This window comes from Stegostoma tigrinum, chromosome X, assembly GCF_030684315.1.
Source record: "Stegostoma tigrinum isolate sSteTig4 chromosome X, sSteTig4.hap1, whole genome shotgun sequence".
NCBI classification, from domain to species: Eukaryota; Metazoa; Chordata; class Chondrichthyes; order Orectolobiformes; family Stegostomatidae; genus Stegostoma; species Stegostoma tigrinum.
Genome location: NC_081404.1, coordinates 10975799 through 10993758, shown reverse-complemented (window position 1 = coordinate 10993758; position 17960 = coordinate 10975799). Strand labels below are relative to the sequence as shown.

At 40.1% G+C, this 17960-nt stretch overlaps 1 protein-coding gene across 2 annotated transcripts in view; it reads right to left on the bottom strand.

Moving 5' to 3' along the window:
* Positions 1–12528: 12528 nt before the first annotated feature.
* The window catches only part of cdk2 (cyclin dependent kinase 2), a 32064-nt gene continuing 26632 nt past the window's right edge, over positions 12529–17960 (bottom strand). For both annotated transcript variants that reach the window (XM_048523671.2, XM_048523672.2), the window contains exons 6-7: positions 16656–16859; positions 12529–15897 (exon numbers count right to left, since the gene is read on the bottom strand). In XM_048523671.2, coding sequence (XP_048379628.1) covers positions 15793–15897; positions 16656–16859 — 309 coding nt within the window. In that variant the 3' untranslated portion in view covers positions 12529–15792. The remainder of the gene's footprint in view (positions 15898–16655; positions 16860–17960) is intronic.

Here is a 17960-nt window from a genome sequence, read left to right as displayed (position 1 = left end):
GCTGATCTAGTGAAGGCGGGACTTCCTGTGGTCCGGTGAAGTTGGTTGCCCCTTTGTCATCAGGTGACAGAAAACAATGAGGTCAGAGTTGACTTCTATAATTGGAAAATATATGCGTTGCATTTTTTGCATAGCGCAATTAATATATCATCATAATAATATACAGGAAGGCCCAAAGCGCTCCTAATATTGAATGATTGATTTAAATTCCTGTTGTTAGATTTAACAGGACAGAATATCCCTATTTCTTTGAAATAATTTCAATTCGACCAAACTTGCAGCATTTATGTGAGTACATTTCCATCTCTTGGGGGTCACTTAAGAAAGAGCTTGAATTTCTATAATGTTTTTCACTGCCTCAGGAAAACCTAAAATTCGTTGCAGCTGAGAAAACATTTTTGAATTTTAAACACTGGTGTAATGTAGGGAAACACGGGGTGTCACAGTGCCTCAGTGGTTAGCCTCTGGGTGTTCCAGTTTCCTCCCACAGTCCACAGATGTGCGCGTTAAGTCTGTTGAAACTTGGGAACAGGGTGAGTCTGGGTGGTATGCTGTTAGGAGGGTTGGTATGGACTTGATGGGCCAAATGGACCAAGCTTCCACTCTGTAGGGATTTAATGAGTATTACAGGCAATTTGTACATAATACACAATAATAATTTGTAATTTTTAATGCAATTTAGTCTTCACTAGCAGTAGTAATTGTATATCTCTAAATTGGTGAGTGCCTTCTTGAACCATTGCAGTCCATGTGCAGTAGCCAGACCCACAGCGTTCTTAGGAAGGGAGTTGCAGGATTTTGATCATGTGACAGTGAAGGAAATACCCATTTGTCTGCTGCCTTGTCCTTCTGCATGATTGTGGTTGTAGATTTGGAGGCTTGACAAATTCCTGTAATGCACCTTCTAGATAGCACAAACTACTACAAGTTTGGACTGATGGTGGAGAGAATATATTTTAAGATGATGGACGAGTGCCAATTAAGTTGATTGATTTGCCCAGGATAGTGTCACTTTTCTTGAGTGTTGTTGGGTCTGTACTCATCAACATTCATTATATATGAACATAGAAATTAGGAACAGGACTAAGTCTCTGAACCTGCTCCAATATTTGATAAGGTCGCAGTTGATTTTATTGTGGCACTAACTCCACTTTCCTGTCTACCACCTATTTGTCTTATCAATCAATTATCTACTTAAATTAGTTTTTAAAATATTCAATGATCCAGCCTCCACTGCTTTCTGGAGAAGGGAATCCACTGATCAATCTCCCTCCGTGAAAAACATTTCTCCTCATTCCTGCCTCAAACTTGTCAAGAGAAGAGTGTGTATGCATGATTACTCTCCTGACTTGTACATGGTTTTGAGGAGTCAAGAGGTGAGTTACTCACTGCCGAATTTCCAGTTTCTGATCTGATCTCTTCGTTCATATGGCTGGTCTAGTTAAGCTTCTAGTCACTGTTTTACCCCCAGGATGTTGACAGTGGGAATTCAGCCATGGTAATGACACTGAAGATAAAGGGGAGATGGTTAGCTTCTCTCTTAGTGGAAATGGTCTCTGCCTGGCACTTAGGTGGTACAAGTTCAACTTGGCACTTTAGTGTTTAAGGAATTGCAGGACAGGTACGGCAAGGGGTTAGATACAGGGTAAAGCTTTGGGAAAAGGCAAGAAAGTGCAGTTGAGCATTAGCAGATCAGCCATGATCTTGTTGAAATGGGAAGGTAGACTCAATAGGCTGAATGCCTTACTTCTGCTCTGATGTCTTACAGTCAAGCTCTTGTTAAAGACTAGCAAGTCATCAAAAACAGGTGTTTGTGCTGTACGAGATACTGGGGCAGTGTTGGATTATTAGGTATATAATTTGACTATCCTTCCAGACCATATTTCTGGATTTCAATATTTTCTTCATCCTATCTTTGGGCTTCTTGTATATTTGACAACTTCCTTTCAGTAACTGGTAAGTGGTTAGTAACCTCTGAAGTGTAGGCTTCAAGCTCCTCAATACTAAGGTTTAACCTTTTGTTCTGATGGTATCCTTGAGAGAGTTTCTGCTGTTGTTTGGTACTTCCCTTGGACATACTCAGTAATTGAATTATGCCTCACAAATTTTAACCTGAACCACTGACTTCTAGGCAGCATCTAGGCGATTTCTTTTGTGATCAGAAGACAGGGTTTATGGTTGGTTTCAATTTTGAGGTGTAACCTTCATATGCCATGTTACTGCTAAAGTTTCTTTCTCAATCATGGTGTAATACTGTTCTGTTTCTGTTAGTGATCTAGTGGCATACTAAACTTGTGCATGCTTTTCATTTTCCTGCATTTGAAATTGCACTGCCCCCAATTCTGTAGATTACATATCTATCGCTATTATATTCGGTAAACCTGGATGATAGTTGCTACGATTTCTGAAGAGATCAGAAGTTGTTAAATTTTTTGAAAGCACTTTCTTGGTCGATGTTGCAGCACCATTGACAAATGTATTTTAAAAGCTGTTACAAAGGCTTATTAACCTCTGCCAAGTTTGGTAGAAACTTGCCCAATAAATTCACCATAGCAAGGAGTCTTTGAATTTCCATGACATTCCTAGGTGAGAAAATTCTCATAGCTTTTCTGTGATTTCAGTGACAACACAGTGTAGAGCTGGATGAACACAGCAGCCAGGCAGCATCAGAGGAGCAGGAAAGTTGACATTTTGGGCCTTGACCCTTCTTCAGAAAATGATTTTAGTGGCTTCGTTATGATCCCAGCTAGTGGTACTATTGGACAAGTCAGATCCCAAAGTGAAACCTGGCTTGATAGACCATACATTTTATTTCTATTGTGCTAGTCAGTCATAGAACATATTCACAAAAGCCTGCAATTTAAAGTTCAGTTGGCATGGCTGTACTCGGTTTCTTTTCAGAAAGCCTTTGCATTCACTCAATGCTATTTCTTTAGTCAATATCTCTTCCTGAGACCCTTAAACAGACTTAAACATGATGTGGAGGTGCTGGGGTGGACAAAGTCAGAAGTCAAACTTAAACAAGCTAACTTAATTCTGAAATAAAAACAAATATTGCTGGAAAAGCTGACCATTTTGTGTGATTGTTTCCTAGAGAAACAAAAATGGGCTTGAGATCGGTATGACAGGTCGGCACAACATTGAGGGCCGAAGGGCCTGTACTGTGCTGTAATGTTCTATGTTCTAGGTGTAGCAGCATCTGTGGAGAGAAATCAGAGTTAATTTTTCGGGTCAGAACTGTGGAAGCTAAAAAGTTAACTCTGATTTCTGTCCACAGAAGCTGCCAGACCTGCTCAGATTTTCCAGCAACTTCTGTTTTTGTTTCTGATTTACAGCATCCGCAGTTATAGAGCCACAGAGTCATCGAGATATACAGCATGGACACAGACCCTTTGGTCCAACTTGTCTATGCCGACCAGATATTCTAAATTAATTTAGTGCCATTTATCAGCATTTGGCTCATATCCCTCTAAATCCTTCCTATTCATGTCCCCATCCAGATGCCTTTTAAATGTTGTCATTGTACCAGCCTCCTCCACTTCCTCTGGCAGCTCATTCCATACACGTAACACCCTCTGCGTGAAAATGTTGCCCCTTGGGTCCCTTTTAAATCTTTCCCCTCTCATCTTAAACCTATGTTCCTCTAGTTTTGGAACTGCCTACCCTGGGGAAAAGATCTTGACTATTCACACTATCCATGCCCCTCATGATTTTATAAACCTCTATAAGGTCACCCCTCAGCCTCCGATGCTCCAGGGAAAATAGCCCCAGCCTATTCAGCCTCTCCCTATAGTTCAAACCCTTCAACCCTGTTCTTTCATTTTTTAAATGACATTTTATACAGTTGAGTTCTTTTAATGTATTGGACATTATTCTCTGAAACATTTCTGGGATGAGTGCAATTCTGAAAGGTATTCTTTTCAAACAATAATACCTGAAAGGTGTAATCAATTCAGTTAACTTTCTAGAGTCCTCATCCAGAGGTAAATGTCAAAATCCACTGTTTAATGCATAGGGTGCTCTTGGCAAATTTTGCCAGACTTTCATTGATTAAAAGCCATTAGGTGAATTCATGCTCCACTGCTTTGTTGAACTGCATTAAATCTACGCACATTCTTATTGAAATATATTTTTTTGGAAAACTAATCGTACTGGAATACCATCTTGTTAGCATGGTAACTGCTGAAATTACTCTGTGTTGTAGTCCATCTTCTATTTCTTATCTTAAATTTTGCCCAACAATGTCCTCAGCATGCATAAGCAAATTGGTTTAGCATCATGTAGATGATGGGATATTCAGTCTTTAAGTTTCCCTGCTCTGAAAACAATTTTGTAAACTCACTGAAATATAGTTGTTTGCTCAGCATCAGCAATTTCATTGACTTCACAAGTTAATCTGAACTTTAAGCAGGCCTTTCTGCTGTGTAGAGAATATTCTCAATTCTGAATGACAGAGATTCCGAGAATATTCTTCCCTTACATCAGAGCTTTGCCAATGAGTTAGGCTTTTACCTTCAATGATCTTCATCCGGGATCTTGTAACTTCATGGATGTTATTTGAACTAGTTAAGTAGATCTGATCTAGAGTGATTTGTGATTGCACATAATGCAGCAAGGCCACCGTACATGCTGTGAACCAAGGGGGTTTGGTGGGTGGGGTGGGAGAGTGGAAGGCTGGCAGCAGGAATGTCTGCCCTCTCTAGCCTTGTGAGAGCAGGGGCCTACCTGCAGGCATGTGATTCTGCACCCACTTCCTCTGTCTCATCTGTCATTTATCCTCAATGCAATTATTCATATTACACACTTTCAGCAGCACCATTTTCTTCCATGACGTCTGGGTTGTGACAGAGCACGTGCGTGTTCACATTAAATGCGTCCAATAGCAAGGCACCATTTTCTGTATGTAGTTTAAACATGGGGGGAGGAGAATCCATATACTACTAGTTTGATACTCCAATATTTATTACATGTATCATTATTTGTTCCTAAATAAAGGTGTTTTTAAAGAGTTCTCCCTTTGTTTTCCAGTTGTGTATATTTTCAAATAATACAGTTGGTTCTGCTACAACGCGATAGTTGCATTCCTGCGCAACATTGTATAATAGAAAATCGTGCTATAGAAATAATGGGGCCTATGGGAAAAGTGGGGTTATGGGCAGATCACCAAAAAAAATCACTCAAAATCTCTCAAAAATTACTCAAAAGCCTAACACAAAGGATAGCAGAGTTTGACTAAATCTTTAATTCATATCTAATAATGAAATAAAAGTAAATTTAACAACGTGCCTTTAAAAAGCGTCAAGATGACTTGATGGGGGGGTAAGTTTTAAGGTTGCTGTGTTTCTAATGCAGGGGCGGAGGATCATCGTCGTCATCATCGCCTTCAGGTGCAGTTGTGGTTGCAGGATTTGGGTGGAAAATAGTTAATCCAGAAGTGGATGGCTGTGGTTCATTGTCTTCTGTTTCTTGAGAGTTGGCTTAAAAAAGACATCCAGTTTTTGCTGCTTTACCCTTTTTCTTCTTTCATGAAGAAGCTGCTCATAGGGTCCAAATAAGATCTTATTCCACGAACTGCTACCCTCCTGTGTTCTATTATAATCACTGTCCTCTAACAGCTACAACTGCTTCTCAATTTCCCTTAGGATAGAAGACAAAACAGAAGTGGAAAGCCCTTGTGCTGCTGCATCCTGGACTACTTCTTCTTCATCTCCAGCTTCCACTTCCCCCTCAGCGACAAGTTGTTGTAGATCAAGCTGTAGACAGGTCTCCACAACAGGATTCAAGCAGTTTTTCAACATCCTCACTCTCCACTTCTTCAAATCCAACTTGCTTTGCAAGATCAACACAATGTTCTTTGATTCTTGGGAGCTCCTCTGATGGATCAAAGCCTTTAAAATCTTGAAAAAAGTCTGGGAAAAGCTTCTGCCAAACTGTATGCAAGCAGTCCTTACTGACATGACCCCAGGCCTCCATGATAATGTCAATTGCATTATTGATGTTAAAGCTCTTCCAGAATTGAAGAACACTGCCCTTATCCCCCTCAGTGGCTGCAATCAGCCTCTTAAATGAGTGCCTTAAATAATAAGCTTTGACAGCTGCTATTGCACCCTGGTCCATGGGCTGAAGGAGAGAGGTTGTGTTTGAGGGTAGAAACAGCACTTTAATGTTTTCAGAAAGCTCATCAATGGTGGGAGGAGAATCTTGAAATCCAATTTTCTTTTCCTGCAATACTTTATAAAAACATCTTCCAAAACATCAACAAAGTCAGAAAAAAGTTGCCCCATCATCCAACTTCTTTTGCTTGACCTAAAGTAGATGCCTAGAGTAGACTTAAGGTAGTCTTCCAAAGCTTGCTAATTGGCAGAGTGTTACACCACCACAGGCTTAAGCTTTAAGTCTCCGCAGGCATTGGCACCCAGCAGCACAGTCATATGATCCTTTGCCAACTTAAAGCCTGGAGCATGTGCTTCATTCATAGAATACAAGCATACGTTTCCAGTATAAACCTGTCTCAACCAAATTGAAAATCTAAGTTGTAGCCTTTTTTGTCAATTAATTTTTTCACTATGGGAGGAAATGACATCACATGCTCCTCTTCTGCACTGGCAGCTTTGCCATGTAAAAGCACAGCGGTTCTTAAAACCAGCAAACCAGCCACTGCTAGCACTAAGGCAGGCACATCTGCAGGATTTTCAGCTTTTTAAAAATTAGATCTTTATAAATTGATAAGGCTTTCTCTTTTATGGTAAGAAAGGTGGACCCAGATCATTTTTTCGTTTGATCTTCAATCTACACCCAGCTGCTCCATCTCCCCAAGTTTCTTTATAACAACTACCTTCTCTTCCAGTGTTATAGCCTTTATTTCACGTTCACCATCTGCAAATTTATCACAAGGACACTTCTTGCTAACATTTTTGACATTTTGTCTCCGCATTTTTGTGGGTAACATGGCAGAATTTGCAAAAAAAACTTGAAGATCATGGAGTACTGTACCGCTCACAGAAAGCGCTCCACGACAAAGTTTGCGAAACGATCATGTGATGTCGATGCGAACTCCTCCGTGCACTGATGGAATCACTTTATAGCCAACACAAGTTTGTGTTTTAGAAATAGCGTTCTCCCTATTTGTCAGTCATGACATAGCCAATTCACGTTGCTGGAACATGTGATATAGTTGAACCAACCATACTGTTTTAAAATTACCTACTCTTCCACAGTGTTACTGTGCTCCCTCTGCTGGACATTCTTCATGTTTGTGTGGTTCATTCCCATCACATGAGACTTCAAAATGGCATATGGTACGCTTTTATCCCCCCATTATGGTGGGCTACAATTTTCATGTGTTTTCTCCTTTGCTGCCAATATCTGAATCACCTTGCTTAATTATTTTCCCCATAGTGTATCAATTTCCCCTCAGATGAATGCCCAGTTCTGTTGCCTAACGATTTGCACTGCTTTCTCTCAGGCTAAATCGTCCCTGTCTTGTAAAAGGCCTGACAGGGTCTCATCTGCCACCTTGCCTATGATCTAGTTGCAAATCAACTCTACCTTAAAACTTTCAGAAGTTCAGTTCTTTGCCAGTCTGTGAATGACCTTAATGAACAAATCTGTGCCTTCTCCTGGCCTTTACTTTGCCCATTCAATAATTAAAGTTTACTGAACACCAAAACATGCATTGAATGCCCATAAAATGCCTTGATACAATACTGCAATCTCAAAGACATCATTAGCATTGGTTCCTACAGCATAACATAATGTACTGACCTGCTCTTATCTTACCCTGAAGAAGTTCTGTACCCAGTGAATGTGTTCTTTCTGATACTGCCCCTCAATTTCCTGGCATGTTTCCAGGAGTGGTGGCTTGGCCTCCATGCTTCTCTTGCACCTTGGAGCTGTTTCTGCATCTGATAGTTTGTCCCACTGCACATGGCTTCAGGTCATCGCTCACTGCTATCCCGTCTCTGGGTCTGTTTTCCAACCCCCTGTTCTCCTACGCTATCCCTGGCATCTTGGTGAGTCTTCCAAAAGTTGTTTTTCTTGACCATGAGGTTCACTTCAACTGTTGATATTGTTGCTCTGTTTGCCTTTCCCACTGCCACTTCATATTGTTTGTGTTTGAGGGTTTGGGACTCTTTAGATTCCCAAAGGAATGTTGTTCCAATCTGTGGAACCTTCTGTAAGAACTCTTTATTTATAGATTGATCTGTACACACATTACCTTTACACAAGGTTAGCACATCTGCTTTCTTCTATCTCTCGCTATATTGCCCTGATGGTCTTGTGTAAAACATATCAACCTATTTTTATTTTGCTCAATATCATTGGGAAATGTTCATCCTGGAGTCCAGTTACTAGTGGTGTACCGCAAGGGTCGGTGTTGGGTCCACTACTGTTTGTCATTTTTATAAATGACCTGGATGAGGGCGTAGAAGGATGGGTTAGTAAATTTGCAGACCACACTAAGGTCGGTGGAGTTGTGGATAGTGACCAAGGATGCTGTAGGTTGCAGAGACATAGATAAGCTGCAGAGCTGGGCTGAGAGATGGCAAATGGAGTTTAATGCAGACAAGTGTGAGGTGATGCACTTTGGTAGGAGTAACCGGAAGGCAAAGTACTGGGCTAATGGTAAGATTCTTGGTAGTGTAGATGAGCAGAGAGATCTCGGTGTCCATGTACACAGATCCTTGAAAGTTGCCACCCAGGTTGACAGGGCTGTTAAGAAGGCATACAGTGTTTTAGCTTTTATTAATAGAGGGATCGAGTTCCAGAACCAAGAGGTTATGGTGAAGCTGTACAAAACTCTGGTGCGGCCGCACTTGAACTGTATGCAATACTCCTGGTCACGGCATTATAAAAAGGATGTGGAAGCTTTGGAAAGGGTGCAGAGGAGATTTACTAGGATGTTGCCTGGTATGGAGGGAAGGTCTTACGAGGAAAGGCTGAGGGAGTTGAGGCTGTTTTCATTAGAGAGAAGAAGGTTGAGAGGTGACTTAATTGAAACCTATAAAATAATCAGAGGGTTAGATAGGGTGGATAGGGAGAGTCTTTTTCCTAGGATGGTGACGGCGGGCACGAGGAGGCAAAGCTTTAAATTGAGGGGTTAAAGATATAGGACAGATGTCAGAGGTAGTTTGTTTACTCAGAGTAGTAAGGGAATGGAACGCTTTGCCTGCAACGGTAGTAGATTCGCCAACTTTAGGTACATTTAAGTCGTCATTGGGTAAGCATATGGACGTACATGGAATAGTGTAGGTTAGATGGGCTTCAGATCGGTATGACAGGTCGGCACAACATCGAGGGCCGAAGGGCCTGTACTGTGCTGTTATGTTCCATGTTCTATCATACTTTGTGCCTTAGTATAACTTTGTGTCTAACTATATAATTGCTACGAATCATTTCAGGATGCTTTTCAACATTCAAGTGTCAGCAATACATTGAGTGCCAAATTGTTAGTAATGCCATCTTTCAGATGGGATGTTAAACCAAATACTGTTTCCTCTCTCAGATGGCTGTAAAGGATCCCACACCCCTATTTAATGGGGAATGGAGAGGTTTTCTTTAAATAGTCAGAATATACAAATCACATGGAAAAAAAAATTATTGCCCACTCCTTATTGCTTTGGCAAAAGTCATGGTAAAAGATGACTTCCTGAATGCAATAGAATAACTTGGTCACCTTTATCAGAATCCAGTTATGAGTCAAACTACCGACAAAATGAACCATTTCTGAAGAAGGGTCTAGACCTGAAACGTTAGCTTTCCTGCTCCTCTGCTGCTGCTTGGCCTGCTGTGTTCATCCAGCTCTACACCTTGTTGTCTCAGACTCTCCAGCATCGGTAGTTCCCACTATCTCTACATTGAGTTCCTGGAGTCATATGCAGGCCAGACTAGGGAGGAGCTAGATTTCCTTCTTGAAAGGAACCAGATGGATGTATATCATAACCCGGGGGTACACAGTCATCTTTATTCGTATTAGCATTTTATTTCTTATTTGATCTGATTCATTAAAACTAAATTTACCATGGTGGAAATCAAAAATGGCTCCAGACAATTCATTAACCTCGAAACAAAATCAGTACACTGCATACGGAGTGCTTTCCTGTGCCCTGGACAATATTTAATCCCCAATCACCATCACCAGAAATGATGCTAATAATTCATTTCATTGCTGTTTGTGGGGTCTTGCTTTGATCAAAATCACTGGTGTGTGTATGTAGCAACGGCACTTCAGGAGAACTTCAGTGGCTATAAGGTCCTTTGGGATGTCCTGAGGTTGTGAAAAAAACGTGAAAATACATCAATTCTTCTTCAAAATTAAGTCATAAATGCAAGTTATTTGAACAAAAATGAGACTGTGCAAATCTGTGAAACCTACAAACAATCCTCTGTAGAGCCGACAGTATCTGATAAAATATAGAAGGGTACCTGATGACAGCATTCAAATTAAATTTCTGCAGTATTTTCAGCTTGTCCAGCTCAGCCTCGAAAAAATCCCAGTAACTGGTTAATTTTCATTTACATGGTTGGATAAATCTCAGAAACACTTTCATGGTTGTAATTTTCTGAAATACATAATTATCTTGGAGGTGAGCAATAAGCACTGAACCAGTGCCATCAAGTGGCCAGAAATGACAGTGCAAGAAATTAAAAAAAACAGAAATACTCAAGAGATCAGGTGGTATCGGGGAGAGAAAAACCAAGTTAACGTTCAAGTTTATTTTCCATCTGATGGAAAATCACAGTCTGAAACTCCATAATGTTGGCGATCCCTGTTTCAGTGCCCTGATTCTTATGAGTAGTGTTGTGCACAAGTTTCTCCAAAGTAGCATTGAGATCAGGCAGCTACTGTTTGGGGATATAGTGACATCTCCTGTCAGATTTGTATATTACATTTGAAAAAAAATGTCGCACAGTTGTTGGGGCTTGAGGGTTACGATTGTGCTGGTGCTCCATTAAGGAAAAAAAAGATAGTCTGTTACTTTCCCTGCTCTGATCAAATCATTGAACTTTTTGTAGCACTAGTTTGCAGGTTTAGGAGTTTACACGCAGTATAGGTGACCCACCCCCATTATAGCTTAAGGAATTTTTTTGCGACACTCACAAGACGCAGTGGTGTCGACTGGACCTCAAGGAGGATTTGGAGTTCGGTCTCGATTAACATGTAAGATTTTTATTTGTGCTTCATTTGGCAGGTCCTCCAAGGAAAGGCATTTTTGAAAAGTGGGACAAAAATCACATGCGCCCATGCAGCTTCTGAACTGTCAACTTGCCTATTTACAAATTGCAATCCCAGCTGAATGTTGCAATCTTCATTCAGTGCTACAGTTTTTTAAAAAATGCTGTGATTTCCAATCATCCCAGCGTGAATCTCATTTAATAAAACGAAACAGTCTATATAAATGGACTGACCCAGTGGATGTTAGCAGACTCAATCAACATTATCTCGTCACTGTTACGGTGTGCATATTTCCTGCAGCAGTTTACTGCAAGTGATGACACTTCATTGGCTGCAATGCACTTTGAGCCAGCCAGCAGCTGGGAAAAATACTTCCAGAAATGCAACTTTTAAAATTTCAGTTCAGCAGTCAACAGGTGTAAGTCTTGCTGCATTAGTACAAATGCAGCACAATTCAACACATGAAATTTCAGGGACTCTTTTTAATCAACTCCAGAGTCAATCTTTCCTATGGTGACAGGGTTTCAGGACCTGCTTTGATATTAACATTTACTGCTTTGTGGAGTCTGTGATTAGAGGCAAGAATGGGGAACAATCTTCATGTGATGAGCACACAATGCAAAGTCAAAGCTTTGTGTATTAGACAAAATTCAAATTAATATCAGTATTATCTACTCAAAGATAAATCCATCCAAATCCGTCTACTAGATACACAAATGTCTGGAGGCTGTGTGCTGATCTATATGCTGCAGACATGAGGAGCTGAATGACCTCCTCCTAGGATGTATAATTTTATAATTTGCTTGTTTGTTTGAAAACTCAATCAGGAAAGCAGGGCTTTCCAAAGTGGGGGTCAGAACCTCAAATGGGGTCACAAAATCTGTAAGCAGTAATGTCCACTATGGAGATCCAGTGAAGTTATTAAACAGGTTCTTTCTCTCTCACTGAAGTGTCATGACTATATTCAAACCTTAAAATGGGGTTACAGCAGGAAAAAGTTTGTGAAGCACTGGTCTAAGGATAGTGTTTGCTGTTCTGAAGAGGTCGTTTGATCAGAAAGGTTAATGCTGTTTCTCTTTTCACAGATACTGCCAAACCTGAGTGTTTCCAGCATGTTTCCATTCCAAGAAGGATTACACTGAAATGTCCCCATGTTGTCAACAGAACCACAATTTTACACTTTTGTTTTAAATATAAAAGACAAATAAGATAAATTTTCAACAAAACAAAATGAAACTAAATTATCTCATTTCTGGAGTGTACAAAACATTTCTGTAACTGGCAGGCATGACAAGGATGGATTTACTAAATCATTCGAACATTTTCAGCTTTAACTACTGAGAGATTAAAAATTACGAAGAAGTCACAAGGTCTTTATTCTGGTAATTGTGAATTACAAAGTATCAAAATGATATTGATTAGCAAGACCCTACAGTGCTCAAGACATGTTGCCTAGTAGTTTAGCTGAAGAGATTTCCAGATTGGAGTATCCAGCTGACAATGGTCACTGAAGCCCTAATTACAAACATGCCAAGAAACATGTAGCTTTAAGCACGAGAAAGGGCGACTCAAACCCCCTCCTCTCTTGTTGGCTCTCAAAGAAAATGTTCATCCAGCATCTCAGATCCAACTTCTAATCTTTCAACACACAGACAATTCAGTCAACAAAATATTTTTACTTTTCTCCACAAGGGTTAAAACAGGGCAAATGCAAATCCCATGAATCGTTAAAAAAGACTCAACAGAACTCATCTTCAAACTCAAAATTTCATGACAGTATTAAAGCAGTCACCAAGTCTATTATTTTGGCAAAGTTGGTCAGACAAAGCCACCAGTGCAACCATAATGGATCTCCCAAAAGGCAAAAAAAATCAAAAATTGCAGAAACATGCACCAAGGAATCCAAAATTTATAATACCCCCACATTAAAAGCACACAGTTCATGGGCTCAATTTTTATCTGCATGGAATATTTAAACTATTCAATTTACATTTAAAGAATTAAGTTTGTAAATAGAAATGTAATTTCAATTGTTCTTCACTTTTCTGCTTTTCATAATATCAATCTATAGTCTGAAATTGATTTGGTTACTACAGTGTGAGGTAGGTGAGTGCTTTGAGCAAGTGAATACGTAGGAGTGATTTTATAATGAACAGGAGACAGTTCACTAAAGCAATGCTCTTTTCTCACCAAGGGATACCTAGGCTCATTGTTGCACCACTTAGTGCAGGGTAGGGACTGAATCAGGGATTTTTCTCCTCTGCATTGCAGTTTCCCTTAGTCACTGAAAGGGCCATAAAGTTTTAACTACTTTGCATATTTAGGTCAATGGTCTCATTCTGTTTTTCTTCAGGGGTGAACAAGTGGAAAGGGTGAAAGTCTGTGATGAGCAGTAGTTATGTTAGTCTTGCTGCATTCCCAGACTTTCCTAAATAATAGACATTGTGAGATTACATGAATAATCGTTATCATAATTCCTGCTTGTTTGAAGCATTTAATACATTCTTAATATAACACAAAAAGATGTCTGGTGATTTAAACCATGTGGCAGCACAGTTTCTTCACTGAATTACTCGATTTGCTTAGGGAGAACCTTATTCAGTTTTATTGACCATCAGGCCCAAATTATGCAGTCCATGAGATCATTGGAAACCACCATCAATTCAAAGCAAAAGCCATGTTTATGTTGCAAGAAATGCTGATCTCCAGTGCAAACCATCAAGTGCCAGCCAGGTGATCTCACAGCACCAAAACTTCTACTAATGCAGTTAATTGGCCACATTTCAAACTCAGAGTAACACAGTGGGTTGTATTGCATTCAGACAGGACAAGCACTGGTTAAACTCCAATAAGGGTTCAGATGAGCTTATGCAGGTAACAAATTTTATACCCACTCTCAAAACATTGTTTAAAAAAAAACCCTTCATAGATCAAAGTTTCGAATTATACATAATAGATTAAAACAAAGAAATTGTTCAAAAATGTACTTTACTGTATTGTATTGAAGTGACAGTATCCACTCATCCTAACCTGCACAGTTCTAACTCAACTTTCGTGGAATTGTAGACACAACTAAAATGGAGGCAACCCAAATTTAAAAACCACTTCCTCCAAAGATTTCATTTCTAAGCATCAGCTTGTGCATTTTCTTTTGTGCAGATCAATCCCTTCCTTGTTTTTTGGTGCTTGGTGCTTTCCTTCCAGTATTGTTCAATACTGGTAGATCTATATTTGCATCTTAGAATTGTCCCACCATATCAACTGGGGTTGTGACTAAGAATAACAGGATCAGATTGATTAGACTGACATCAAGACCTACAGTACAGCAGAGGCTATTCCATAACCATCAGCATCTAGTGCATGACTGAGTGACAGCAGTCAGGCTTCTTCTAAGAGACAAAAAGTCTCAAATACTAAATTATTCAGCTTACTTAATTATCATGCATTAATCTGAAGTGACCTTCCCAAATAGCCACAAGAAACTACTTACTGCAACTAGGCAATAAACCTACATGGCAAAATGCCCAATTAATCTAATTATACCATTATGACAAAATATAATTGACACTTTCTTTGATAATTGTGATTTCCCTTTTGACCAGTTTCCTCCCCAACTTCATTTCAACCCATGCTTCACCGTATTCACCAGAGATCTGCAAAAACAAATTTTCTGGAACAGACAGCTGAATACTAAGAACAGGAACGTGATTCGATTTGTTGTTCTCCCTTCCTACCCAAGTGTCACTGGCGAGTGAATAGTCCTCACTGGCTGAGCTTCAGTAATCCAGCACCACAGCCCTTCATGACTCAACATCAGCATGGACACAGAGCAATTCGTCCCATACTTTTAGAAGTTTTTCTCCTGTTCTCCCAAATCAGCTCTCACTTTGAACTCAATCGGGGCATTTCTGTTACCTTGCCTAAAAGGCCATTTTTCACATGCCAGTCTAGACAATAAGTGCTATCTGACAGTCCAACTGCAGGAAGCGTCATATCTTTGTCATCATCTATCCATACTGCCAACAAGGTTCACTAGACAGCAACTAGGAAGAGGGGGGGGTGACTGGCTCTTTTCCTCTCCCTCACCTAGTCAACTTTATCTCAACCCGAGATGAAATCAGTCTGTACTGTGAATCAAAACTTGGACCTCCTTGTTTGTATGGCTGAGTCACTAGGAACTTTTAATGGAAATGTAATGTTCATTTAGATGGAAGGATCTCACAGGGCTTTGTTAATGCTGTTCTGGTTGAATGGTGACAATCACAGCTTACTGTCGGAATGAAAACTAAAGCACAAATGCAGTTATTGTGGCTCTTTGTGTTGCCATATGTTGACATGATAAATCGGAAGGATGGTCCCACGAGGAAAGCCAACTGGAGATCATCCAGCTTTCCAAGGATTGTGAAAAATACTTTGATAAAAAAGTTAAATTTTAAATGTTTAGAAAAATCATATGGAATTTGTTAAATAAAAAGCTCTGCTGGAGATAACCAACAGATGGATCTTTGGCACTTCTGGGAATAAAGACTGGATGACAATTTGAACAGACACTGCCTTATCAGTTCCTTTCAAGTGACATTTCAGGATTTCCAGACCAGCAATTGATCAGCTGTATTTTAAGCTCGAAGTTGAGGGATGGGCGTGGTCACATCTTGGAAGAAAGGATGAGACAGGGCACTCTTTGCTGAGATCCGCTTGCTTGGATCATACTGTAGCATTTTCTGCAAGAAAAAGGGATCAGTTAAATTCAGCAACAACTCTAAAAAGTATGGGAAAGATCAAAGCTAGAAATTTAAAGAACAGTGAAGCACTAACTTATAGTAGAATGAACAACCACAATTTTATATTTCCATAGTGGTTTTAAAGAAATAAAGTCACCAAGCCACATAAGACAATACAAGATCAAATGGTGAAAAATTGGTCCAAGAGATAGATTTTAAAGAGCATCCGAGTGGAAGGTAGAGAAGCGGAGAAGTTTGGACAAAGAATTTCAGAGCTTGGGGCTGTAGCAGCTGAAGGCATGGCTAACCATGGTGGAGAAATTAAAATCAGAGATAATCAAGAGGCCAGAATTAGAGTCTGTTGTCAGGTTTTTATAGAAGCTACCAGTTTGTTTCAATGATAAACCATGTGTGTCTTTCTCTCTCTGCCTCAACTCTGTACTTGTGTTAATCAAGTCTAGATTTTCACAATTTTTCAAAACTGTTATTTAAGCAGGAGAGGAAATCTCCATTGGTTCTGAGGTGGCTCTGGTTTCAAAGCCAAAGGTAGATGTGTGAGCTTGTTGAACCTGGGATTCTGACCTCTATTTCAAATTAGTCCAGGAGCTATAGACGATTGAAATTCCCTTGTCAATTTTCTCATCTTCTCAAGGTTTTGGACGGAATTTCACAGACTGATCATCTGATCACTCTGCTGGTTATTGACGATTTGAAATCTTCACATGACATGCTGCTTGTGCTCGTATCTCATGACTTACCGCTAACAGGTCTCTGCCAACCTCATCCAGGGGTGGCACCACTTTACTAAGATCCTGCTGAATCCACCTTGGGAATGTGGGCTTATAATCAGGCATGGAGGTTACTCCTGGCCAGACCGATTCGTCTGGTGTTCCAAGTGTTCGGAAAATCCGAAATAGCTGATCAATCTCGGAATCTCCAGGGAATAAGGCTCTCCTCGTGATCTAAGACAAAACAAAACCAAAATTGGCAATATTGCTTTAGTAAAACACCCTATGCACCCACAACTGAGAGTTGTACAGTTGTTCTTGTGCTCCCTTTCACATGCAGGTACCCTATCCATATCTGGAGCATAAGAAAGATGAGAACTCAAGGTGCCACTCCTGTTCTAGTTCTGAAGTTACAAGGACCAGCTATTCTCTGGTCTGTCACCCAAGTGACCACATGCACATGCCTAGACAGCAGTGTTAGTAGAGCATTAAAACATGCACAGTTGCAGGAATCAAAGCTGAGCTTGTCCCTGTCCACACTACATAAGCATGTGTTCCAGCAGAAGACAGGAGTAAGGAGACCGAGGTTAATCACATGGTCACCTTCCTCCCCCTACACCCTGCTACCCTAGCAGAAATCAGAGCAATCAAGATTTATCAGAAAATTGTGCCAAGGGCCTTCGTGGTTTGTACAGCACAACTTTAGCTAATGAGTCAACAGAAGCAACCCAATAAAATATTAATAAGCAATCGATTGACTGATGCAGACCGAAGGTACTTTATTTGCTTTGGTAGCATCGGTGGAGACAAAGCAGAATTAACGCTTTGGGTCCAGTGACCCTTCTTCAGAACAGTTCTGAAGAAGTGCCACTGGACCCGTAAATGTTAACTCTGCTTTCTCTCCACAGATGTTGCCAAATCTGCTGAGTTTTCCCAGAAATTTTGGCTTTTGTTTCTGATTTCCAGCATCCACAGTTCTTTTTTCCCCCCCCACTATACTTGTTTTTTGGCTGCAGAATTTGCCATCTTCAAACATGGGTTAATCTCCACCTTCAACATGAAAGTTTCACTGTTAGGGCTCTGTTCAAACAAAAACCTATTGGAAAAAGCAATGAACTACTTTCTAATTTTTGTATTGGTTTTGTTAATGGGTGATAAAATCCAGATACTGATGTGGAAAAGTTAGTAAGTCTGACGCAGCTGTGGTCCCACCGATGTGCTTTTGTTCTCCTGGCAAATTAAGGTTTGGTCACATGGTCTAATAATACACATATCTTGCAGATAACAGAAATATAGATTGACTGCAATGTGCACTGAGTAATCTGGTTATGCAAT